Source organism: Dendrobates tinctorius, unplaced genomic scaffold, assembly GCF_039654945.1.
Source record: "Dendrobates tinctorius isolate UK_male_01 unplaced genomic scaffold, ASM3965494v1 ptg000028l, whole genome shotgun sequence".
In the NCBI taxonomy this organism is placed as follows: Eukaryota; Metazoa; Chordata; class Amphibia; order Anura; family Dendrobatidae; genus Dendrobates; species Dendrobates tinctorius.
In genome coordinates this window covers 55,808,158-55,833,636 of record NW_027361696.1, presented here as the reverse complement: position 1 = coordinate 55,833,636, position 25,479 = coordinate 55,808,158, and the positions used below count along the sequence as shown (strand labels likewise).

The window sequence follows — 25,479 nt, the reverse complement described above, 5'->3', positions numbered from 1 at the left end:
TGTGTCTCTTGTACGTTACATACATGGAACTAGTATTATTAGTGATGAGCTAGCGTGCTTGGCACTGCTCTGCACTCAAATCGAGCATCAAAGTACTCAAGACGCTCGAGTATTCCTGGTGCACGAGCTCCATGCTTGTGTCCCCGCCCACATGCTTCACAACTTTTGAGGTGGTCGGATGGATTGCAGATAATACTGTCGGTCTGTTTCGCAGCACCACCCTGTCTTCCATATGGTCCAGTCTCACTAGCCAAGAGTCTAGACCACATAATCCCCACCCTGATCCCAATTCTTCCCATCATGTCAAGTCCCAGATCCCACACTTGAACACTCTGAGGAGCTCTTTACATTTCCATTTATTGATTCTGACCCCCTCGCCCTGCACATTTCAAGAGGGACGTGAAAGATGGTGTGTAGAGTTTCTCAAATATTTGAGCATCCACGGTCAGAAGAAGACAACAGTGGGGAACAGCAATTCGTGTCTCAAGAGATAGATGATGATGAGGCACAGTTGCCAGCAAGTCATGTTATTGAGTCAACAAGTCAGTAGGAGGACCAGAGTATGGAAGTGAAAGACAAGGTGTTGGATGATGTAGTCACCCAACCTGGGAATGTGGTAAGCAGACCAGCATAAAGGGAGCAGGATCCAGAGCACTGCAACAGGCAGGCAGCTGCAGTGTAATGGCTAGAGGGAAAAGGCGGGCAACTAGTTCTCATAGAACCCACATGTTGCAAGATCCCAGGCCGAGGGTTACCCAGTATGGTGCTTTTTTATTGAAAGTGCGGAAGACAAGAAAACAGTCATTTACAACCTGTGCCATCCCAAGATCAGCAGGGACCAGACCACTAGCAGCCAGACCACTACCAGCTTACTAAGGCACATGTCATCCAAGCACCCGACTAGGTGGATGAATGCCTGGGTCCACAATCACTGTCCCTTCCCTTGCGACATGTGCTTGCAAATCCACTGTGCAGGACAAAAGCATTAGTGCCTCCTGCCCTGCCTTTGGACCTTCGCAAGCAACATCAGCAATCACGTCTACTCCCTTGTCCCAGAGCAGAGTTTAGCTGTCCCTACCCCAGGCCTTGGAATGCAAGTGGAGATACGTATCCACTCACCCACTGACCAAATCACTAAACACCCACATTTCCAGACTGCTTGCCGTGGAAATGTTACTGTTTAGTCTTGGGGACACTGATGTTTTCCACAACCTCATGGCAGCATCCGTCCATGAGTACTCACTCCCCAGCCACCATGCGTTGTTCCATCCTCGTCTTACACAAGCATGTGTCCAATAACATCACCAGTGCCCTGACCAACACTGTTACTGGGAACATCTGCTTAAACACTAACACGTGAACAAGTGCTTGTTGGGCCAGGGAAGCTGTTATGAACGAGTCACCGTAGGAGGGAGACACAAAAATAGAAGCTACGTCCAGAAAACCAGAGAAGTTGGCAACTATCAGATTGCAGACCCCTGAACCTATCAACACAACTAGCAGTAGCCGTGGGGGGTTCCTACGGTGCCCTAGACCCCTCGATCACAGCCGGAGCGCTAAATAGCCTAAAGACAGAAAAGGAAATCTAAACTGCCCCAGAGCAGACCCCAAAGTAAAGGCAGCCCCCAACATATAATGACGGTGAAGCAAGATGAAAAAACACTCACACAGATAGAAAGATAGGCTGAGCAAACGATGGGGCCCAAGCTAACTACACAGAACAGAAAAGGACGGATGCTGTCTGCAATCTGCCAAAACCCTATCAAAGACATAAGCCAACAAGCTGATATGGAAAAAGACCCTGAAGCAGCTAGGCTTCAAAAACTATATCAGCACTCAGGTATTTTCAGAAGACAGAGCTAAAGGAATTCAGCTCACCCCAGCAGGGAATGGCAGAGATCCAGAAAAACAAAGCAAAACAAAGTCAAAGCATAAAGGCAAAAAGCTGAGCAGAAAACTTAGCTTTAGAAGAGCAGGAATTCAGACTGGTCTCCAAGGATCCCACAGAGAAATCACCCGCAGGGCAGAAGGGCGTTGGCAGCCTTATATCCAGTCAGTAACTCCACTCAGCCAGTCATCATCATTAGGCTCAGGTGTTTGATAATCAGGCTCACCATCTTTCTTTACCAGAAGAGGGAGTTCATCGGGCCTCAGTAGTGAAGGGGAAAATGAACTCACAACAGGAAGCTACATTTACCTGATGGCACACTGGGTGAACCTAGTGGATTCCGGGACCGGGTCGGACCCTGGGACAGCACAGGTGCTACCAACCCCTACAAGTGCGGGACCTAGTTCCATCAAGAATTCCCCCACCTTCCTCACCAATTCCTGCACCCCCTCCTCCTCCTTAGCCTATGTTCCCAAATTGTCATCCATATCATGCTGGAAGCACTGCAGCACTGCCTGTGACGACTCCTGGAGTGGACCCTCTGGGTCGTCGAACCAACCCTCCCAGGGTGAGCTGACCTAGTGAGGACCACCCCCTATACAGGGAGTGTCAGGGGCAAGCCCAAGGTGGTAAGGTACCACGACTGCTGGCACCAGGTGGTCGGCTCACAGGAGACACGAGTGAGTGTGTCTGCAGGAATGTGCAAAGCATGGACACAGGAACACGCCGGGTATAGGACGGTACAGAGCGAGTGTACAGAGGCACAGAGAGTACTGGACAATACAAGGCGTGTACACGGGAGTGCGCTAGATACAGGATAGTGCAAGGCGGGTACACGAGAGCACGTATAGCGTGCACAGACAAGCACGCCCGGGAGCGAGCAAAGCAGGGCTCGTACTAAGGAGCACACCTGAGTACAGAGTTAAACAGCGCGTGCAGAGAAGCACGCCAGAGTGCAAGGCTAGGCAGAAGGTGTGCCAGGAGGCACAACTGAGCATAGAGCAGAGTACAGGATCAGAGCGTGTGCCAGGAGGCACAACTGAGCACAAGGCAGGACAGGATCAGAGCGTGTGCCAGAAGGCACAACTGAGCACAGAGCAGAGTACAGGATCAGAGCGTGTGCCAGGAGGCACAACTGAGCACAAGGCAGAGTACAGGATCAGAGCATGTGCCAGGAGGCACTACAGAGCACAAGGCAGAGTACAGGATCAGAGCGTGTGCCAGGAGGCACAACTGAGCACAAGGCAGAGTACAGAATCAGAGCATGTGCCAGGAGGCACTACAGAGCACAAGGCAGAGTACAGGATCAGAGCGTGTGCCAGGAGGCTCAACTGAGCACAAGGCAGAGTACAGGATCAGAGCGTGTGCCAGGAGGCACAACTGAGCACAAGGGGCAAAGGGCCCAAATACAGCGCACAGCCAGGCAAGGACAAGGCAGACCAAGCCACTGCCAGGAAGCACAACAATAATCAGGCCCCTCCCAGGAAGAGGTAGCCTGATATAGCACATGATCACTAGGAATTCCGGGTCAAGTCCTCCAATAACTAACAAGTATAATGTGAACAAGGGTTACCTATAACCGACTAACTGAAAAAAACCCTATTAAAATATAACTTTTATTAAGTACAAAAATAACAATATAAAATTGCACAGATGTCCCCTATTGTAAAGCCTAGTAAAAAACGGGCTATTGTATTGCTGGAAAGAGATAAGGTATAGCAGTCAAACCAAATCTAACCAGCTGAATCTGCCAATCCAATCATGTGGTCAGAAAAACCTGAATCATAGCAGTTAAAAACTGCACAATACTATTATAGCCCAAAAACCTCAAAAAAACGGAAAAAAGGGGAACTGGACATAAAGAAGCTGTATAAAAATTGATAATACGTGCTACCATCTGATAACAATTTCACTCAGCCGATGTGAAGAAAAAAGTGACCTGGCCCTATACAAAATGACTATCTGAACACCTACCTAGGTGTCGTCTTATAGGATGATATAGATTAGGGTTAGCCATCGCACGAGCGGGGGCGCCATTCTCGTATTTCTTAGGGTGCCAACCTCCGCACCTAGGTAGGTGTTCAGATTCAGCTGGTTAGATTTGGTTTGACTACTATACCTTATCTCTTTCCAGCAATACAATAGCCTGTTTTTCAAGTCCTCCAATACCACAAGATATGGTCTTCCCAAAACCTTGTCTGATGAACAAATGCACATGTAGCAGGATGCAGTAGGCCTCCACTAATAAAGGCAAGGAGCAGCACAGGTGCATTTGTTCATCAGACAAAGTTTTGGGAAGGCCATATCTTGTGGTATGAGTTTTTTGAATTTTTCCTATGATAAGTCAAGTCCTCCAATACCATAGAGAGGACACGGCTGCAGCTAGAGCAGGAAAGAGCGCCCCTGCGCACTAGCAACGTAGAGCAGCCATGGAGCTTAGTGCTGGAGGAGCGCGTGCGCACCTGATGGGACCCCCGGAGCGACCGCGGCGCTGGAAGTGGTGACGTCGGCCCGCCCCCAGGTAAGCGCAGCATAACGGGCGGTGTGACACTGCCTCAGAGAAGTGGCAACAGGCTCTGCTGAAACTAGTTTGTTTAGGTGACGAACAGCGCACCGCTGCATATTTGTTGAAAGGTATAACAGACCAAACAGATCTATGGCTCTTGTTGCTGAACCTACAACCAGGGAATGGTCATGTGTGATAAATGGCCATAACTTAGTCGCGGCTCTGAAGCCTGGCAACCTCGCACATTTATCATGCCTGGCACAAGTCCTCAACTTAGAGGTTCAGCAGTTTCTGGAAACCTACCCAGATTTGCCAGAGTTACTTGTGAAGGTATGTCATATGTGTGTCCATTCCTGCAAGTCAGCAACAGCTGCCACTGTACTAGCAGTGCTGCAGCAGATCATGCAAGTGCCAGCTCATGGACTGGCGATGTGACCATTCGCTAGAACTCCACATTGCATATGTTGGCAATGCTTTGTGGGCAGCAGAAGGCAGAAGCTAAATACCAGCTACAACATGCCCGTCAGTATTCTGGTCAGCCTCTGCACATAACGACTGATGAGTAGCATGGATGTCTGAGATCTGTGAGGTTCTAAAAAACTTTGAGGAATCAATCAAGATGGTGAGCAGCAAAGAAGCCATAATCATTGTAACCATCCGGCTTCTGTGTCTACTCAAACGTTCACTGATCACAATTAAAGATGAATCTTTGTGTTTGGACCAGGTGGCGATGGAGAAAGAAAGAACACAGGGAGATATTTCCCAGGCCAGCCTTATCTCATCTTTTCAGCGTAAATTGGGTGGCAGACATGGTTGCCTGCGCAACAGAGGACACCGTCCACACCAGCTTTATCCCGTCTGTTCAGTGTGGATGGGCTGAAGAGGAGGAGAGAGAGAGTTGTCCTCCTGGTGGGGACAGGGAAGTCTTGCCTGTTGGAAATCTGGCACACATGACTGACTTTATGTCCTGCTGCTTCTCCTGTGATTGTCGCGTTATACGCATTTTGGCCAACAATTATTACTAGTTGTACACCCTTCTTGACCCACGCTACAAGGAGAACTTTCCATCACTCCTTCCTGATGGTGGAGAGTGCTAGTAAAATGGCGCAATACCAGAAGGCGCTAGGCCTTCAGAGGTAGTAGTTCCTTGGACAACCAAGAAACAAAGAAGATGGAGACACACACCATATCCAGCAGACTCAGGGTCTGCAACAGATTCATTAGGCCCTTACTGAGCCACAGTGCTGCCCTCCAAGCTGGACACCTGGCATGAACTGTACCTCTACACATTGGAGGTGTTGGCCTGCCCTGCTGCTAACGTTGTCGCAGTGGGGCATAAAAACTGATACAATGCTCTTACATATATATATATATATATATATATATATTTGCCCCCAGGAATAAATTATCAGAAGCACCGTGTCTAAACGGAAACACTCTACTAACAGTAAAACGTGCCCACCACACTCGTGAAGGGGAGGGGAATAAGCGGGTGCTGTCATGGGTTCTGAGAAACACCGTTATCGGTGAGTAACTAAGCTATTCTCTCTCACCCATGACAGCACCACGGAGAGAATTACAGAGATTGGTAGCTTAGGGAGGGACCACCGCCTGAAGGACCCTACTCCCGAAGGTCAGGTCAGACGTAGAGGCTAGATCTAATCTATAGTGCCTAAAAAAGGTCGAAGGTGATGACCAGGTGGCCGCCTTACAGATTTTTTCTATTGATACCTCAGATCTTTCAGCCCATGAGGTCACCATCACTCCTGTGGAATGGGCTCTCAACCCTTCCGGAATGGTATTTTCACTGGATGAATATGCCAGGGCAATCGCATCCCTTATGCACCTTTCCAGGGTACTCTTAGATGCTTTGAGTCCCTTCCAAGGTCCCTGAAAACACACAAGGAGAGAGCCTTCCTTCCTACATTTTTTGGTGGCCTCTAGATACTGCACTAGGCACCTCATCACGTCTAAGGTGTGGAATTTGTCTTCTCCCTTCTTTTTAGGATTTGGGCAGAATGAAGGAAGGACTACCTCTTGGGACTTATAGAAGTGTGATGACACTTTGGGTAGATATGCCAGGTCAGGCTTTAAAATGACCCTATCATCTAGAATCTTTGTGAAAGGTGGCCCTACTGATAAAGCTTGCATATCGCTCACTCTGCGAGCTGATGTTAGCGCCAAAAGAAGCACTGTTTTTAACGACAGGATTCTTAGGGATGCTGAGTGAATAGGTTCGAATGGAGGGCCTGTTAGCGTGGATAGTACAAGATTTAGATCCCATGATTGTAATCTTTGATTAGCTATCGGCCTGGATCTGGATACGGCCTTAGTAATCTGTCACCCAGGGATTACCTACCACATTATGGTTATAAAGGTGCCCAAGGCCTCTACTTATACCTTTAATGTGTTGACCGCTAGACCCTGTTCTAGGCCCTTTTGTAGAAATTCTAGGATTTTGTCAATGTGAACCTCATCCTGAACCTTTACCTCCGAAGTGGATAAGAATTTTTTCTCTTTTTTTTTTTTTGTAGTGTAGTTATCAGGTTCTCTGAAATTCCTCTGTCTCTCATCAGTGCCCTCTCAAATTCCATGCTGTTAAATGGAATCTCCCTGCCTGAGGGTGTAACACTGGCCCCTGCGATAGCAGGTCCAGGAGATCTGGGAGGATCCATGGGTCGGTTAGAGAGAATATTCTTAGCCAGGAGAACCAGGTTCTTTTGGGCCAGAAGGGGGCTATTAAAATCATTCCTGCCCCATCCTCCCTGACTTTTCTTAGCACTGCTGGGATCAGCATGATCGGGGGAAAGGCATATGTTAGGCCCCATGTCCATGGGAGTATGAAGGCGTCCAGAGCTAGAGGATTCCCCCTGGGGTCTATGGAGCAGAAAGTTTCCACTTTTTGTTTCTGAAGTCGGCAAACAGATCTATGCCCGGGTCCCCCCACATTTTTACAATCTGCCGAAAAACGGACCGCTTTAGGACCCATTCTCCTTGTCATAATTGGGAGTGACTTAGAAAGTCTGCCCTTTGATTCTCCGTGCCCCGGATGTGTAGTGGTGACACCCACTGTAGAACTCTCGTGTGTAACTGAGCCCATTGGACTGCTGGCAGGCAGGCGGAGCGAGAACCTAGTCGTGACATCGCTTTTCTTAATGTCATGGAGGGATTTTGGATGGCTCTTGTTACAATTTGAGCGATTTTCTCCTTCTTGCGGTCTGGGAGGCGGCACTCTTGAATGTTTGAGTCCAATATTAGACCCAAGAATTCCTGTACTCTGCTGGGCTCCGATCTTGATTTTTTAGATTCAGGAGCCAGCCCAGGCCTTGCAGAGTGCCCATCACTCTGTCCCCCTGTTCCCAGCGTTTTTGAACAGAGCTGGTTGCTATTAAAAAATAGTCCAGATACGGGATTAATATTATGTCTTGCTCCCTTATATGGGCCATCATCTCTGCCCGTGGAGCAACAGATATTCCGAATGGCAAGGCTCTATACTGGCGTTCTCTTATCTCGCCCTTTATCGAGACAGCTAACCTGAGATATTTCCTGGAGTTTTTGTGAATGGGGACGTGATAATAGGCGTCGCTGAGATCCAACACCGAGATTGGTGGTGGACCTGATTGACTCCAAAAATTTTTTTTTTTTTTTTTCGCACTCGATGTTTTCTTTGCTTTGGCTTTTGCCCCTGGTGGTCACTGGGGTTATAGCAGTTTTTGGCCCCTGATCATTTGACCATTCCCTTTTCCTATGGGGTCACATGGTCTAGGCAGGTGTTGGTGATAGCGTCTTGTGAAGCCACTGCAGAAACCTGGTGGAGTTACCAGCTGGCTTGAAGCCACTGCTGAAACTGGTGTTGAACTCTGGCTGCCTGGTGTCCGCAGCAGAGTGAGATGGTGAAGGTGGCAGCTGGCTCTGAGGTGTAGAACCACTCTCTCAAGAAATAGGTAGGGGACTAGCACAAGTTGGGCACCCCTTTTCTTTTCCCCTTCTTTCCCTAGTAAGGGAAATGGAACTTTTAATACAATGGTGAACATTCACGAAGATCACTCACCCAAAGGTATGCGGCTGCAGGTATCGATTCGGGAGATGGAGTCAGGTCCTGAATAGGCTGCTCTCCTGGTGGCGATTTGCTCCTTGCAGCTGACGTGCTATGCTGCGTGGAGTGACTACTGGAACGACCATCCGTACTGTGTTCCTTTCTTAAAATTTCCCGGCTGGCGTCACCGCTCCCATCCTGCACCGCGGTCCCCGGGAGAGCGCTCCTGCGCATGCGCCGGTTCTAGGGACCCGGAAGCCGGCTTCTACTTCCGGGGCGGCCGCCATCTTGGTACACCTCTGTAACCCGGCGCCGCCCGCATGTTTACCGGGTCCCCACGAGCCCCGACTTCCTCTCCGGAGCGGCGGCTCCGGCGTCACTCCCGCCCGCTCACCCGGCAGCCCGCATGGGCCCCAGCAGTGGCGGCTTCGGGCACCGCACCTTCCCGAGGCAGAGGCCTTCCCGCTGCCACCACCGGTCAGGCCGGCCCCGGATCCTGGACACACGAAAGGTACCGTCCTGTGGGTCCCTCCATCAGGGACAGGAACCCAACTGAAGGCGGAGGAGAGGTACCGCCCTTTTTATCTGTAGGTTCCTGTCCCTGAAGGGCGGATCCCCTCTCTCCGTGGTGCTGTCATGGGTGAGAGAGAAATTGCTTTTTTTTAGACCCTCCTATACGTATCTTCCAGAGTGTATTGCAATCCTTCCTTCAAATTTTTGGCAGCCCTTGCACTTAGTTCATAGGTTTAAGTCTAGGAGTCCCACTATCTAACAAATTTAAGAGAATATGTAGGAGGCCCTCCTTTATGTCCAATACAGGGTGTATCGGAGTCCCTCTTCTTCCTTATTTTTGGCAATTCTTGCATTGCCCGCATAGGCTTTGTGACTTATACTACATGCCCAGATAAGGTAGAAAAATGTTAAAATTACAATTACCAGTAAATGTTTTCTTCACCATTGAAAGCAATGAGAAAGTGGAAACACTCAGGAAAATTTTTTATTTTCAATTTTTCTTTATATACAAGTCATACAGGAAAGAATGTTTCCTTACATTTTTTTTCCTGTAAAATCCATTTTATCTTCGGTTGTGTATGTTTTATTGCCAGTCTGTAAAAGTGGCGTAATACTCTGACAACATTGTTTCCAGCAGCGACTAGAGATACAGTATGTCCAGGCGTCTTCCCAATACTGTTCCCATTCCATCTCTGCGCCGGTTCCAGCCATTTGCCCTCATGTCAGGGTCTTCAGGAAAAATACTCCATTATCTTGCTCAATTCAAGTAACAAGCACTCAAGCATTTTAGTGCTCGCTCATTACTAGTCTTTATACCAGGACCTGTGCAGTATGCAGATGTAAGAAATGCCCACAGTTTTAGATATCTTTGGAAAACTTTCAGCTTGATCTCATATACTGCATTTAGGCAGCCAATGAGAAAGAAGTCAGCATTAGTTTGTAGCTTGATCCTATGGATACAGGTGGGCCTACATAGGGGTGGCATAAAACAGTAGTATATTCTTTAAGACTGTTTGCAAAGTTGCCTAATTTTCTGTTGGTGGATAACACATCTTTTCATTTTCTCTTATGCTCTGATTTACAGTCCATGTATCTGGAGTGACTCTACGCAGTAATACTTCAGGTCCGGTCATTGCTGAGAAAGAGGCCGTCTCTCTCGTTTGTTCGTCCCATGGTACAGACGTCAATTACAACTGGACACTAATGGAGTTACCACTGCATCAAAACCCCCGATATAACCTGACTAATGGTAACTCAACTCTTGTCATCAGTCCGGTGACGAGGAACGATCGGGGAGCATTCACTTGCCGAGTCTCCAACTACCTGAATAGTCAACTAAGTAATCCTATAAATCTAACATGTGAGTACACCTTCACGTCACATAAAAATATAAAAGAATTGTTCACCTTGCATCATTTTTTGTACATCGGGACGGTTTCCAATGTAGGTTTTTGGATGGAAGCCACATAAACATTTGTTGTTTATGAGGTCTAATGTAAAAAAATATTCCACGTTTTTTTCTAACTTCATATCCAGCCTAAAAAATAGGCATACCAATGTAAACCTTAAACCAGTCCTATGAAAGCCAAAAGACTTCTTTGGATTCCACTAGAACAATAGGGCTATAGATATCCTGACATACCATATGCCAAATTTTGATCTAAACACCACACTTACCCTCCAAAATATGGAGCTAAGAAGGCTGAAGAAGTAGCAATAGCTGGGTCTCCAATGTTTTGTCCAAAAACACTATCTTACAAATAACTTATGATGGTTTAAAATAATAAAAGGCGTAATATGCAACTTACTTATACCCTGCTGCTTTCAACCATGCTGACACTTTCCTGGTCTCCCACTCATCTCTGTTGACCTCTCCCAAGCGATTTGTTGTCAACAAGAAGTGATCGCTGCCGCCAAGTGTTAACACGACTGAGGCCACCAGAGTTTGGCTGTAATGATCGTATATAGTATAAAAAACCTTGTCTGATTTTGTAAACTTAAAGGACTCCATTAACATCAATGTGTCTATCAACAGGGTCGCCGGAAGGAAATATTACGTGCGGGGCAGAGCGTTTAGCTCAAAGTGTCCAACTTTACTGTTTATGGCCTGGAGGTTATCCACCGGCTGGTGTTCACCTACAGTATGAAAACACGATTCTGAGTGGGTCAGATACAAGTACTACAGTAGTGCCAATTAACCGATTCCCCCTTGGAACACAGCTGTTTTGCACTGGAAGTCATGCTGGATCAAATCAAGTGTGTTCACTAGTAATCGGTAAGAACTAATGAAGACTGTAAGATACAACAACGTTTATGAAACACATTGTTCAGGATGACACTTGTCCATACTACCTATAAGAGCATATGGACATTATAGAGGGAGTCCCCTGCTTGAAACTTCTTGTATGAGCCATAGATAGGAGTTTCTAATGACAAATTTAGACATGCCAACCACCGCAGGAGTTCAGCACTTGTTTCCTGGTTATTGACCTAACCAAACGGAGAAGACCATAGATTGATGAGATTTGAGTCATCACTGTAAGACATCAATGAGGCTTTTAGGTCATTGCCTTACACTAAGGATATATTCACCCAGAAATGAAGGCCAAATTCTCCATATTAAATATATCAGTAAAACATCTCCAAAGGACTACCACTTTAAGGGACTGGACAACCCCTTCCTAATAGTTCCATATTGATGCACAAAATAAAAAAGTGCATAGTAGCGTCTCAGCAGTAACAGGACACTATGAGGTAACAAAACTGCTGCAGACTTTTTGACTCTGTCTTTCAGAGCAAAAGTCCTCAAAGTAGTAAAGAAGACCAAGTAGTAGGTAGAAGACCAAGGAGTAGGTAGAATACCAAGGAGCAGGTAGAAGACCAAGAATTAGGAAGAAGGCCAAGAAATAGGAATAAACATCAAAGTAGGAAGAAGATGAAGTGGGAAGTAAACAAAGATGTAGGAATTAGACAAAGTAGTGGGAAGTAGTTCAAGAAGTAGGAAGAAGACGAAGAAGTGGGAAGAACACAAAGAAGTAGTTAGAAGAAAAAGAAGTATTTAGAAGATGAAGAAATAGTAAGAAGAACAAGAATTATTAAGAAGATGAAGAAAACAGAAGTAGGAAACAGACAAAGAATCAGGAATAAGATGAAGTAGGAAGAAGATGAAGAAGTAGGAAGATGACCAAAAAGTAGGAAGAAGATGAAGACAAAGACACAGCAAGAAGACAAAGAAATGGGAAGAAGTAGGAAGTAGATAAAGAAGTTTCAAGAAGCCAAAGAAGTAGGAAAGGCTAAAGAGCTGAAAGGCTAAATTGCCAAAGACAGAGAGAAGTAATGCTGGAAGGTGCTGGGGTATACCTTCAGTCTCTACTGCAGAAATGGACAATTATAGATTAATATGTGATTTCATAATCCAAAGTTATCGCTCTGCAGAGAGACTAAGAAGTATCAATACAACCCTATGAAAGTACCACTATTCATCAAAAGACACATTACAGCATGACGAAACATACTGCAAAACCCCCCGGGGTGAGCTCTTTGTTTGCACATTGCACTTTTTCATGAGCATTTTTTCTTACCAATACCATTCTATTACAGCTCCAGATGTAATGTAACAATTACTTTAAGATTATAACAGTTGGGTTCTTTCCATTGTCCAACTGATGATAAAGAGTACATAGAACTCACTCCTGACGTAATTTATGCTCAGTGGTTTTTCTTTTCCGTGTTTGGCATTTTAATTGTTTTTATCTTTTTTTGTCACTAAAATTGAGTATTTAATTATTAGTTTTGCTTGGGGGACTTTTTTGTTTGTTTATAGGTTCTTTGCTGGATTACATAGCAAGACTAATTACAATGTTCCTTTATGATGTCCACAAAATATTTATTGCTGACCTCATATCATGCTTTACAGACATACCACGGTCTTATGGATTTGTCAATGAAAGCATTAAAGCAGTCTACAAGGGGAACAGCGCCGTTCTATCAGTGACTCTAAACAGCGGGAGCGCTCGGGATGCTCAGATCTTCCCTGCAACATTCTCATGGGTCCGCCTGGGCCCAACTCCATCCAAACTCACTATGAAAGACATCATCGTTATGTCTAATGACTTCTCATCATATATGATCATACTAGAAATGAATGAGGAGTTCAGTGGAAAGTACATGTGCAAAGCTGAGAATACTATGGGAAGCAATTATTTTACATTTGTTCTCAATGTGAAGAAAGAAGGTACGAGATCTTAAGAAAACATCTTGATTTAGCTGGAATCAAATTATCACCCAACCCGGTGTTATTGTTTGATACGTTCTATCATAATAAGAAAGCACATCACTGAGTCCAATGTAAATGAAATTTGTGCAGTACACACCTCTACAATGGTGCATTACACACCTCTACAATGGTGCATTACACACCTCTACAATGGTGCATTACACACCTCTACAATGGTGCATTACACACCTCTACAATGGTGCATTACACACCTCTACAATGGTGCATTACACACCTCTACAATGGTGCACTACACACCTCTAAAATGGTGCACTACACACCTCTAAAATGGTGCACTACACACCTCTACAATGGTGCACTACACACCTCTACAATGGTGCACTACACACCTCTACAATGGTGCACTACACACCTCTACAATGGTGCACTACACACCTCTACAATGGTGCACTACACACCTCTAAAATGGTGTGCACTACACACCTCTAAAATGGTGTGCACTACACACCTCTACAATGGTGCACTACACACCTCTACAATGGTGCACTACACACCTCTACAATGGTGCACTACACACCTCTAAAATGGTGTGCACTACACACCTCTACAATGGTGCACTACACACCTCTACAATGGTGCACTACACACCTCTACAATGTTGCACTACAAATCTCTACAATGGTGCACTACACATTTCTACAATGGTGCACTACAAACCTCTACAATGGTGCACTACACACCTCTACAATGGTGCACTACACATTTCTACAATGGTGCACTACACATTTCTACAATGGTGTGCTACAGATTTGTGCCATGTTGCCCTACACATTTTTACAATGGTGACATTACTGGTTTACCGTGACAGATAGGAGCCAGAAGACCACGCTGTCTGATTTCTCCTACTCCTGTACGATTAGCAATACTTCACCTTCATATTAAACAGTGCAGGTTTCTTCTAGCAGTGCAGGTGTTAATTTGTGCAGTTAAAGGCTTCTGGAAGCTTACCTGCTTGATGCTCTTAGCTGTTCAGTGTTGGGACCTTCCCTCACCTATTTATACTGGCCTCTGGCTACCAGACATTGCCAGAGTTAGCTTCATGCTGGCATGGTTTAGGAGCTGAAGAAGTTTTGTTGTTTGAGGAGGCGTTTGGTGGACTCATCTAGATACCATGCCTTTGTTTTGGTTGTGTGCAAATCCTCCTCTTCTCCTACTTTGATTTTTCTCTACCTTCACTCCCAGCTGCTCCCCTCTGTGATTGGTGTGTGTATTTTGTATGATTGGTATTTTTCTTTATCCCTTTACTTATTCCCTTGTTAGTCTGGTTGATGTATGTCTATACATTACTACTCACTGTTTATCTAGATGGGGGAGGGGACAGACTAAAAGCAGATTCAGGAGCTCAGCAAGGTACATGGCCCAGGCATCTTCACCATTAGAAGCTACCCGAGGAGCAGGGATAGATAGGGCACCCCCTAGGGCTAGCGACAGGGAAGGCGTCCCTGGCACTGGGATACCCGACAATAGAGTTCTGACATGTGCACTACACATTTCTATAATGGAGCACTACACATTTCTACCATGGAGTGAGATTCCTGAGTCTCTCATAAAAATAGGCTCGATGTGAGTACTGTGTGTCTCTCCCAGTAATACAGGATGGATGTGAGCTCTGTGAGTTTCTCCCAGTAATATAGGTCAGATGTGAGCGTTATGCGTCTCTCCCAGTAATATAGGCTGGATGTGATATCTGTGCCTCTCTCAGTAATGCAGGTCAGATGTGAGCTTTATGTGTCTTTCCCAGCAATATAGGCTGAATGTGAGTTCTGAAGTGTGCCTTTCCCAGTAATATAGGCTGAATGTGAGCTCTGCATGTCTCTCCCAGTAATATAGGCTGGATGTGAGATCTGTGTATCTTTCCCTGAAATATAGGCTGGATGTGAGATCTGCATGTCTCTGCCAGTAATATAGGTTGGATGTGAGCTTGGTATGTCTCGCTCAGTAATATAGGCTGAATGTAAGTTCTGTGTGTCTCTCCCAGTAATATAGGCTGGATGTAAGATCTGCGTGTCTCTCCCAGTAATATAGGCTGGATGTGAGGTATGTGTGTCTTTCCCTGTTATATATATGCAGGATGCGAGTACTGTGTGTCTCTCCCAGTAATACAGGATGGATGTGAGCTCTGTGAGTCTCTCCCAGTAATATAGGTCAGATGTGAGCGTTATGCGTCTCTCCCAGTAATATAGGCTGGATGTGAGATCTGAGTGTCTCTCCCAGTAATATAGGCTGGATGTGAGGTATGCGTGTCTTTTCCTGTAATATAGGCTGAATGTGAGTTCTGTGTGTCTCTCCCAGTAATATAGGCTGAATGTGAGTTCTGTGTGTCTCTCCCAGTAATATAGGTCAGATGTGAGCTTTGTGTCTCTCCCAGTAATATAGGCTGGATGTGAGCTCTGTGTCTCTCCCAATAATATAGGCTGGATTTGCGATCTGTGCATCTCTCCCAGTAATGCAGGTCAGATGTGAGCTTTATGTGTCTCTCCCAGGCACGTCGCTTAGTTACCCGCAGTGTATCTTAGTTACCAGCGCGCTGATGTAGGGAGCTGGTAACCAAGGTACACATCGGGTTTCTAAGGGGCACGCGGCATTTAGAAACCCGATGTGTACCTTTGTTACCAGCTCCCTGCATCAGCACGCTGGTAACTAAGGTACACATCGGGTTTCTAGGTGCCGCGTGCCCCTTAGAAACCCGATGTGTACCTTGGTTACCAGCTCCAGCTCGCTGATCGCTGGTCTCCCGCCTGTCACACACAGCAATGCGTGCTGGCCAGCGGGAGACCAGCGACCCCAAAAATGTCCAGACGTTTCAACAACGATCAGCGATACCCAGCAGGGGGGCCGGTCACTGATCGCTGTCACACACAGCGATCTCGCTGGTGAGATCGCTGTTGCCTCACAAAACTTGTGACTCAGCAGCGATCTCGCTAGCGAGATCGCTTGTGTGTGACGGGGGCTTAACATTGAGAAGTGCGTGTTTGCGGTGATGGGGGCTGATTGCCATGAGGGGGCATGAGCTTTGATGGACTGCTACATTTTTTGTAGGGCACTTGGCTAGATAAAGTGCTTACAGACACTCTACAGCAGTAAAGTGGTAGAAAATTATTAATGAAGTTACTTAACTGCATTCAGGAAGAAAATGAAGAACAAAGAAACCCAAGCAAAGGTGTACATAGCATTTAGGCTATGTTCACACGTTGCGTTTTTGCTGCGTTTTTTTGCTGCGTTTTTTTTGCAGGCAAAACCTGCTCAATTGACAGATAAGAAGCTGCTTACAAAAAGCAAGTTTTGCTGAGTTTTTGCTGCATTTTTATTGTCTCTTGTGCATGCTGATAAAGTTTAGCGCCTCACAAAAAAATATGATGCAACTTAAGTTTTTGCTCCAAAACGGCAGCAAAACCTGGTACCTTCATTTTTTGCTGTGTTTATGCACTTATTGCTTTTATGGGTGAAATAATGCTGAAAAAACGCTGCAAAAATGCTGAAAGAAGAGACCTATTGCAGTTTGCAAAAACCCAGCATTTTTCCACATCAGTCAGGAATAAAAGCCGATGTGTGTGCATGAGATTTCTGAAACCTCATAGTCTTTGCTAGTACTATAATAAGCAGCATAAAGTTTGCATTAAAAAATGCAACAAAAACGCAACGTGTGAACATAGCTTGAAAGGGGGATATCAGACAAAGGCAGTTATTGCATATCCACAGCTCACATGAACATACATACAAGCGTTTCCTACTGACAGTGATATACAGACAATCAAATATACTGTAATTCCTGTGGTGTTTATTTTTGTCTTTTTTTTTTACAGTTTACAATCTATAATGTCTTCTGTTTCTCATTATTTTCTACAGAAACGATCTCAGGGGGTGCTATAGCGGGAATAGTAATTGGATCCATTGTGGCTTTGGCGCTGGTCATTCTGCTTTTTTTCTTTTTATTTCGTAGAAAACAAGGTGAGTCAAACAATAAAGGTTAGGCCTGTGCCACACTTCAGTTTTTTCTTGTCAGTCAAAATCCGCCAAAATGGCGGAAAGCGGATCCGTTGGTAACTGAAGGTAACGGATGCCAGCGGACCGGTTTTTTGACGGATCCGTTGGCTGAAGAATTTTAAAGGAACCGCAGTCCGGGGACGAGAGACAGAGAGAGAGAGAATTTTTTAACCGTTCGCCAGAAATGATTTCAGGGTTAAATTTCCGCCTGTGATCATTCCTCCGGGCATGCGCGGTACAAAAATGCGGATCCTTCAGCCAAAAAAACGTTACAAGCTCCGTCCGGGCAAGTCGGCGGAGGAAAAAAAATTGGCGGATACGCAAAAAAACGGATCCGACGGATGGCCATCCGTCAAGATACGCCAGTAATGCAAGTCAATGGGAAAAAAAACGGATCCGCCAAACAAAATGGCGGATCCGTTTTTTTAGGAAAACGGCAGATCTTGACTGATGGAAAAAAACTGAAGTGTGAAACAGGCCTTAGATACACGGGGAAAAAAATATATAACAATGTAGTGATCGGGAATCGGAAAACACATCAGGTTAACACTGCAATCATAGATCACGGGTGGGCAATTAATTTTCCCAAGGGGCCGCATGAGAATCTGGCACTGCGGTGGAGGGCCAAACCAATCTGCTGAACTTAAAGCGGCGGTCCGAAACCAAAGGTGAATTTCATATTAAATGCATATCTACTCAGTGTAATAATCTAATCTCGTTTTCTAATATACTTCAATGAAAAATTCCCTAATATACTCTCTACATTCTGGCATCATGTTTTTTTTAACCGTCCCATGACATTTTGTTTGAGATTCACCAGTGCATGCTGGGATACTCCGATTGATATCAATGGAGCAGGGGTGTATTGACCAATGTTAGATTTTTAGGTATACAGCAAATTGGTAGAAATTGTATATTAAAACGTAGCTTTTATTTAGCCCTTTAAAATCAACAAATGAGACAAAAAAACGCAAACAGGTGCAAGAAGTGCTGGTGTGAAGTGCTCTATAAAAACAAACCATATTGTACCGCCTCAGTGTCCTATGGCAAAGGACAACAATTGGTTACATAACAAATGCCACTGTGTCCTGTTATATCACAGGTATCATAACCGTATAGACACAAACAGACAAATTGCTGGACCTATAATATAGCTGTGAACCACCTACAGCATTAGGTCTCTATCAATGGTATAAATCTTTCAGACTCACTAATTGGACCTGAGGTTATCCAACGTGTCTCAGCATATATTCATGTGCGCTACTTATTCAAGCAGTCCCGTATTTTTCGGAATATAAGACGCACCGGACCATAAGACGCACCCCAATTTTCAGAAGGAAAATAGGGAAAAAAATAATAAAGTGTCAAATGGGGGTCCGTCTTACAGTCCGAATTCAGCTTACCTGGGAAGGGATCCGGCACAGGTGGAGGAGTAGTCATAGGGGTCATTCAGTGGTCCAGGCTCGTGCGGTGGCGGCTCTGTGCTGGGGCAGGTTGGCTGTGCTGGGGCAGCTGCGCTGGGGCTGGGGCAGGTGGGCTGTGCTGGGGCAGCTGTGCTGGGGCAGGGGCAGCTGTGCTGGGGCAGCTGTGCTGGGGCTGGGGCAGCTGGACTGGGGCAGCTGTGCTGGGGCAGAGGCAGCTGTGCTGTGCTGGGGCAGCTTTGCTGGGGCAGGTGGCCTGTGCTGAGCTGGGGCAGGTGGGCTCTGCGGGGTGAGGGTGGCGGCGGGCTGTGCTCCAGTGCAGGGGCGGCGGCTCCGCTGGCATTTCCTCGCAGCCCGGAGGCCCCCGCACATCCCTTGCTGGCCGCCGCCATGTTGCGGTGGCCTCCGGGAACATGGACGCCGGAAAGATGGCCGCCGGACCGGAGCCGCCGCCCCTGCACCGAAGCACAGCCCGCCGCCACCCTCACCCCACAGAGCCCCGCCCGCTGCCACCACACCGCAGAGCCCCGCCCGCTGCAACCACCGCACCGCAGGTTAGTATATTGCGACCATAAGACGCACCCCCCACTTTCCCCAAAAATTTTGGGGGAAAAAAGTGCATCTTATGGTTGGAAAAATACGGTATATATTACATATTACCCATGGAACACAATGTATCAAGGTATAACTTCCTCCAAAGACCATTGCATTATTTTGTTCTCATGGTAATCTTAATAGCAAAAAACCGCTGTACTTATCTTAGCTTGCGCCCATAGCGGATGGGGATGAGAAGGTTCAGCATATTCATTATGCCCACAGTAGTGGCCTAGTCCCCATGAATGTCACCCAACGCGTTTCATCTGTACTGCAATCATCAGGGGTATCCTGACATCTTTTCTTGAGGCGTAGCGCGCCCGTTCTGAGTTAACTACCTCTTATAGATCTCGGCATGCCGCGGCTTGACGCTGCTTCCCGTCGCCGCCGATGGTACCTCCGGTTTGTACACAGCGCTGCAAACTGTGCTCATTGTTTGCCGCACTTCCTGGGTACTTTACAGCGTGCTGCGCGTCATATCCGGTCAGGACATCGCTGGAACACATGCCCCACTTCCTGGGCTTATACAGCGATGTCAGTCATCCGGACTTTGTCAGGTCGCGTCATAGAGACAAAAAGTCACGTGACGCCCAAGTATCCATGGGAACCTGTTGCATTATCAAGCTCATCATAATATTACTGTGTGGTTTACCATGTACAATACTTGAATAATCAACAGTGCAATCCTCATCATATTCTAAAATAATATTTGTGATGTTTTAAGATGCACATTTTAATTAACAGAAAAAAGGCGTTAGAGGGTATAGTTAACGCCAATTAACCCATCGTATGGACATTTTCAGAAATTACCTAGTACGTTCAATTATGCGCCATATCAGAGTTAAAAAGCAAAATAGACTACACAGAATAGGAGAAATCGACTATGATGATAAAAATTTCGTCAATTTAGGATATGTGGTGGATGATGTTGATGGGGCACCACAGACCTTCTTAATATATGTAGGAAATATAGAAAGGGTGCTCACTCAAACTGGCCCTGTTATTCCCTCTCTGGCTGTCCCCTACCTCACGCGGAGGTTGGCACCCTAAAATCCTGCGCAAGTGGCGCCCCCACTCGTCGACGGCTCTCCCTAAGTTACGTAACCCTGTTAAAAACTCCCTATAAGAAGGAAGAAAAGGAGAGAATTTCATTAAGTCCCTTTGGGTATACGGTTTGTAGGGAAAAGATCCAATAGGTTACCCTCTGAAGGATCCGTTTGTCCCAGTCTCCTCCTCTTTCATTTTTAGGGATCTTTTCTAACCCCATGACACTGACATAGGACACTGAGGCGGTACAATACGGTTTGTTTTTATTGAGCACTTCACACCAGCACTTCGTGCACCTGTTTGTGGTTTTTTGTCTCATTTGTTGATTTTAAAGGGCTAAATAAAAGATACTCCGACTGAGCAGTCATCAGGGGCAGAAGCTGTGGACACTGCCACAGCCTCTGCGCCCTCTCAGAAATTAGGCGCCGTCAGTGATGTTTGTTTTGGAGGTTCAGCTATTCCTGCTCACCTGATAATACGTCGTACGTAAATTCGTACGTAAGTGACAGTGTGCTCCCTTGGTGGCTCTAAGGAGAAGAGATGACCCGGCAGGGACCAATCCAGTCTCTGAAATAGATGACGCTTTATTTCACGGTGGGGAAAGCAGCTGTGGCAGTGACCGCATCCTCTGCCCCCTGATGATGTCCGGTGTGAATATCCCATAATGTACTGGGATTCTCAAACAAAAATGTCATTGGAAATAAAAAAAAATGTAGAGATGGAATAGTAGAAATGCTTTATTTGAAATATATTAGAAAAGTGATTAGATTATTGAATTAAATTTAGTATGAAATTCACCTTCGGTTTCGGATCACCCTTAAATTCTACATAATATTAATTATTATTAAGTCTTCCCTTGAGAAAGCGTGTCTATACACACGCAAAACGCGTGTCGGGCTTTCCCCTACCTGGCCCTGGGTTTACTCAGCTTATGCCTCCATCCCCGGTAAGATACCGCTCTTTATATTTGGCGCACTCAGCGCTTTTGGAGTACCACTATACTTACATATTGCGGTGCAGGGATCCTTAGGTGGATGAAGCGAGGTGGCATTTATTATTGAACCTTACGCATTTGCATTCAACTTCTTGCATGGTGGCTGTCTATTTCCCTGGGGGTCTCTGTTCCCTTATCCTGTGGTGTTGTTTTTTCATGATTTGGACACGAAGGAGGGCATATAAAAAGTAATCCCATGGACAAGGAATCATCTATACAAACACCCAGGAATGCACAAAAATGAAAAACATATAAAAAGCAAAGTGCATATAATGTGTTACCCCAGTGTAAGTAGAGAGGTCCTGTCACTAAGTAAGGTGAACAATGAAAGGTAACAGACAAATTTAAGCCAAATACATGTCAGCAGTATATAAAAGCCTTTATCAAGAGTGGTCAAACCACCCACGGTACTTAAGATAATCTAAACCCACCATGTATAAGCATAATAATTTAAAATCCCTTACCCATGTTAATGCCCAGCCAACGTGCAGAGAGCCCCATAGATGATTCCTTGTCCATGGGGTTTCTTTTTATATGCCCTCCTTCGTGTCCATAGTCATATCTGCTTTTCGCCTGTTTATTTCCATATGGACATTATATCCAGTATGGATGTTATTTTATAATAAGTGTTTTGTATATTTCTATGAATAAAGATTGACGTTTCTCTACCTTTTGATAGTTGTTGTTTGATGCTTCCACAACGTGGTTAGGAGATCTAGAAAACTCTCTTTGAATTGTATGTCTTTTCTATGTCCTTTTGAGAGGATCCTTGTTTGCTAAATATGAGGTTTCAGTTGCCATTTTTGTTCTGGTATGTTCTCATTGGGAGCCAACTTAGCCTTGCCGAAGACGAACCCAACATGATCTTGATTGTCGGGTCCCGTCACCTTCAAGTAGGCGACGGCTGCAATGGCTTCTGTGGATGCGTCAGAACACATGGAGTTCCGTCCTAGTGCTAGCGGTAAGTGAGATTCTGGCGTATCATCTTGGTATATGGATTTTATCCAAGGCACACAAAGACTGCTTCCAGGTTTCCCATTTTGGTTCCTTATCAGGAGGGAGTGGGGCATCCCAGTCCTTGACGGTTTCAGAAAGCTCTCTCAGAAATGATTTACTTTGTATGGTTATTGGTGCTACGAATCCCAGTGGGTAGTATGAGCTATTCACCACTGACAGGACACCACGTTTAGTGAATGGTTTGTCTGCACAGTTGATTTGGAAACTGAAGGCGTCGATTGACAGGTTCCACCTCAAGCCTAAGCTTCTCTGCACAGGTGGACAGTCTGGTCCCAGGTCTATGTCCTTGAATCCTGGTGCGTGGTCACTTGACTCAAAGGCTCTCATGACAGCCAGGCTGTTTGAAGCAATTTTGTGCAATCTAAGCTTAGCTCGGTACAGCATACCTTGGGTCCTCTTGAGTAGGTCGATCGCTGCTTCTTCTGTGGGTAGAGATTTTAGTCCATCATCTACGTAGAAGTCTTTATCTACAAAGTCTCTGGCATCTATTCCATATTCGGACTCTCCTCGAGCGGTTCTCCGCAGGCCATAGGTTGCCACTGTGGGGGAAGGGCTGTTTCCGAATACGTGCACCCTCATGCAATACTCCACCATCTCTTTGCTGGGGTCATTGTCCTTGTACCACAGGAACCTGAGGAAATTCCTATGGTCCTCTCTGACTATGAAACAGTGGAACATCTGTTCAGTGTTGGCAGTGATGGTAATGGGCTCTTTCCGGAACCTCATCAACACTCCTACTAGGTTGTTTGTAAGATTAGGACCCATGAGGAGGACATCGTTGAGAGATACGCATTAATGTTTGGCGCTTGAATCAAAGACAACTCTAATTTGCTTAGGTTTCCGTGGGTGATATATTCCGAATGAGTGTAGGTACCAGCACTCCTCGTTTTCCTTTAAGGGAGGCGCTGGCTCCGCATGGTTATTATGGAATATCTTGCTTATAAAGGTGACAATGTGTTCTTTCATCTCTGGTTTGTTGCTAAGTGTGCGCTGGAGAGAGTTGAATCTGGACAAGGCTTGTTCACGATTGCTCGTGAGTCTTACCCTGGTAGCTCGGAAGGGTAGGGGAAAAACCCAGTGATTAGTCTCGTCCTTAAGGAACTCATCGTCCATTATCCTGACAAATTCCTTGTCTTCCATCAACGGGGCTACTTTATTGTCATCCTTAGTTGTACGAAACATCAATCTTCCCAAGTCGTCTGCATAGGGAGAAGGAATGATATCAGGCAGTTGTAAGGGATCTGGAGGCTTCTCTTCCACCTCATAGTGATGAGGGCATGGTTTGCAGAAAGTAGTTAGTCTGTCCCAGCATACGTAGGTCTTAAAGGAATCGACTCTTGTTTGGTCCAAGCACACATTTCCTATGACTACCCACCCCAAGTCGAGTCTTTGTGCGTAGGGGTCACAGTCAGGACGATTACACTGTTGGTGGACCTTATGTATCCTTAAATTGTCTCTGCCGAGCAGAAGTAGGAATTCAGCATCTGTGTCCATAGATGGGATATCGCTGACTAGGTGCCTTAGGTGTGGTTGGTGGCAGCTTCTGGGGTAGGAATCTCATCCCTTTAGTTGGGTATTTGATCGCATTCAATTAGCATAGGTAGGGGTATTTCTACGCCTCCGTTGATAGGAGAAACAATGAAACCTTGTGCCCTCCTGCCGCTAGTCTCTATGCGGCCCGAGCAAGTATTCAGAGTATAGGGCATTGCTGGGCCCTTGATTCCAAAGGTTTCAAAGAGCTTTGGTCCAGCTAGGGATCGATTGCTCTGATCGTCAATGATGGCATACATTTTTACTGCCTTCTCTGGTTGACCTTCTGGATAAACTCTGATTAGGCATATCCTGGCACAGCATTTATCACTTTGGCTCTCCCCACATACCTCTAAGCATGAGCAGGAGACAGTCGTGGTAGACATGGCCTTATTCTGTGGCTTCCTGCCCAGGCTTGTAGCCGGACTAGAGGTAACTGTGACTGCTGGATTGCTGGTTGCTGAGGTTGGATGCAAGGCTGATGGGTGTTTGTCACTGTGATGGTGTGATATGTTATGTGGATGTCATTTTTTGTATATTCCTATTTTTAACAATTCCAGTTATTTTCATAGTGTTTTTCTTATTACATTGTAAGCCCTCACTGTGTCTGTCTCTTGATGACCCCCTGTAGTGCATTAATCCCTAAGGCTCTTTGTTCTCCTCTGGGAGGCAACTTGTTTGACTACCCCTGGACAAGGAAGGGGGTGGGGGGAAGAACGGCAGCTGGACAAGTCAGTTCAGATAGAGACAAGATGGTGAAAAGGCTGCATTTCAGAGAGAAGGACCTATTTTTATCCTCTGGTGCTAGAGTTTTGGATTCTCGTTTCCCTGGACATTTTATCCTGTTACTGGACTGCATTCTCATTCTGGACTATCTTATCCTTTGTGTGGTGGACTGAATATGGACCTTTTCGTATTTTTGCCTGAATAAAGGTCTTGGAATTGTTCACTCTTCGCTTGCTCTGTTGATTGTGTGATACCAGAGAAGGACCCCGTGACAGTCACTATGACACTCTTCACACTTAATGGCATATTTACAGTCCTTGGCCATGTGTTATAATGAGGCGCAGCACTTGAAACACACCCCAAGTTCACTGTGGATTTTCTTGCGCTCCTGCATGGTTTTGGACCTGAAGCTTCTACATTTGTTCAACGAGTGTGGTTTTTTGTGAATGGGACATTCACGATTGAAAGACTTATCCCTCGATGGAATAGTGTACTGTTTATCGGCAGGTACTGCAGGTGGTGGCAGGTTAGTCTTTCTGACGCTTACACTATTTCTAAAGTCCTTGCGTCTACAGTATTTGTGACGCTTTCATACCCTGATGATGGTGTTGCTGGAGCTGTAGTGTTAGACTCCAGGAAGTCTAGGCTAGGGTCGTTCTTCATTTGGGCCTATTCGTCTATGAACTTGCAGAACTGAGTGAACGGAGGAAAGGTGACATTATGTGACCTTTTGTACCTGGAGACACACACTACCCACTTCTCTTGCCGACTATGTGGCAGCTTTGAGACGATTGGGTTCACCCCAATGGCGGTGTCTAGGTAGAACAATCCAGACAGATGAGGGTCTCTTTTTGCAAGTTCCAGCTCCATAAGCAGATCACTTAAGTCCAGAAGCTTGTGGGCTTACTTAAGGTTAATCCTTGGAA

General features: G+C 45.8%; 1 protein-coding gene and 1 long non-coding RNA gene across 4 annotated transcripts in view; one reads left to right on the top strand and one right to left on the bottom strand.

Moving 5' to 3' along the window:
• LOC141085416 (uncharacterized) overlaps positions 1–25,479 on the bottom strand; it is a 213,887-nt gene that overhangs the window by 85,651 nt on the left and 102,757 nt on the right. The window lies entirely within an intron of this gene.
• The window catches only part of LOC141085413 (cell adhesion molecule CEACAM1-like), a 122,000-nt gene that overhangs the window by 23,831 nt on the left and 72,690 nt on the right, over positions 1–25,479 (top strand). For all 3 annotated transcript variants that reach the window (XM_073570768.1, XM_073570767.1, XM_073570766.1), the window contains exons 4-7: positions 10,028–10,303; positions 10,979–11,218; positions 12,860–13,177; positions 17,087–17,188. In XM_073570768.1, the coding sequence (XP_073426869.1) occupies positions 10,028–10,303; positions 10,979–11,218; positions 12,860–13,177; positions 17,087–17,188 (936 nt within the window). The remainder of the gene's footprint in view (positions 1–10,027; positions 10,304–10,978; positions 11,219–12,859; positions 13,178–17,086; positions 17,189–25,479) is intronic.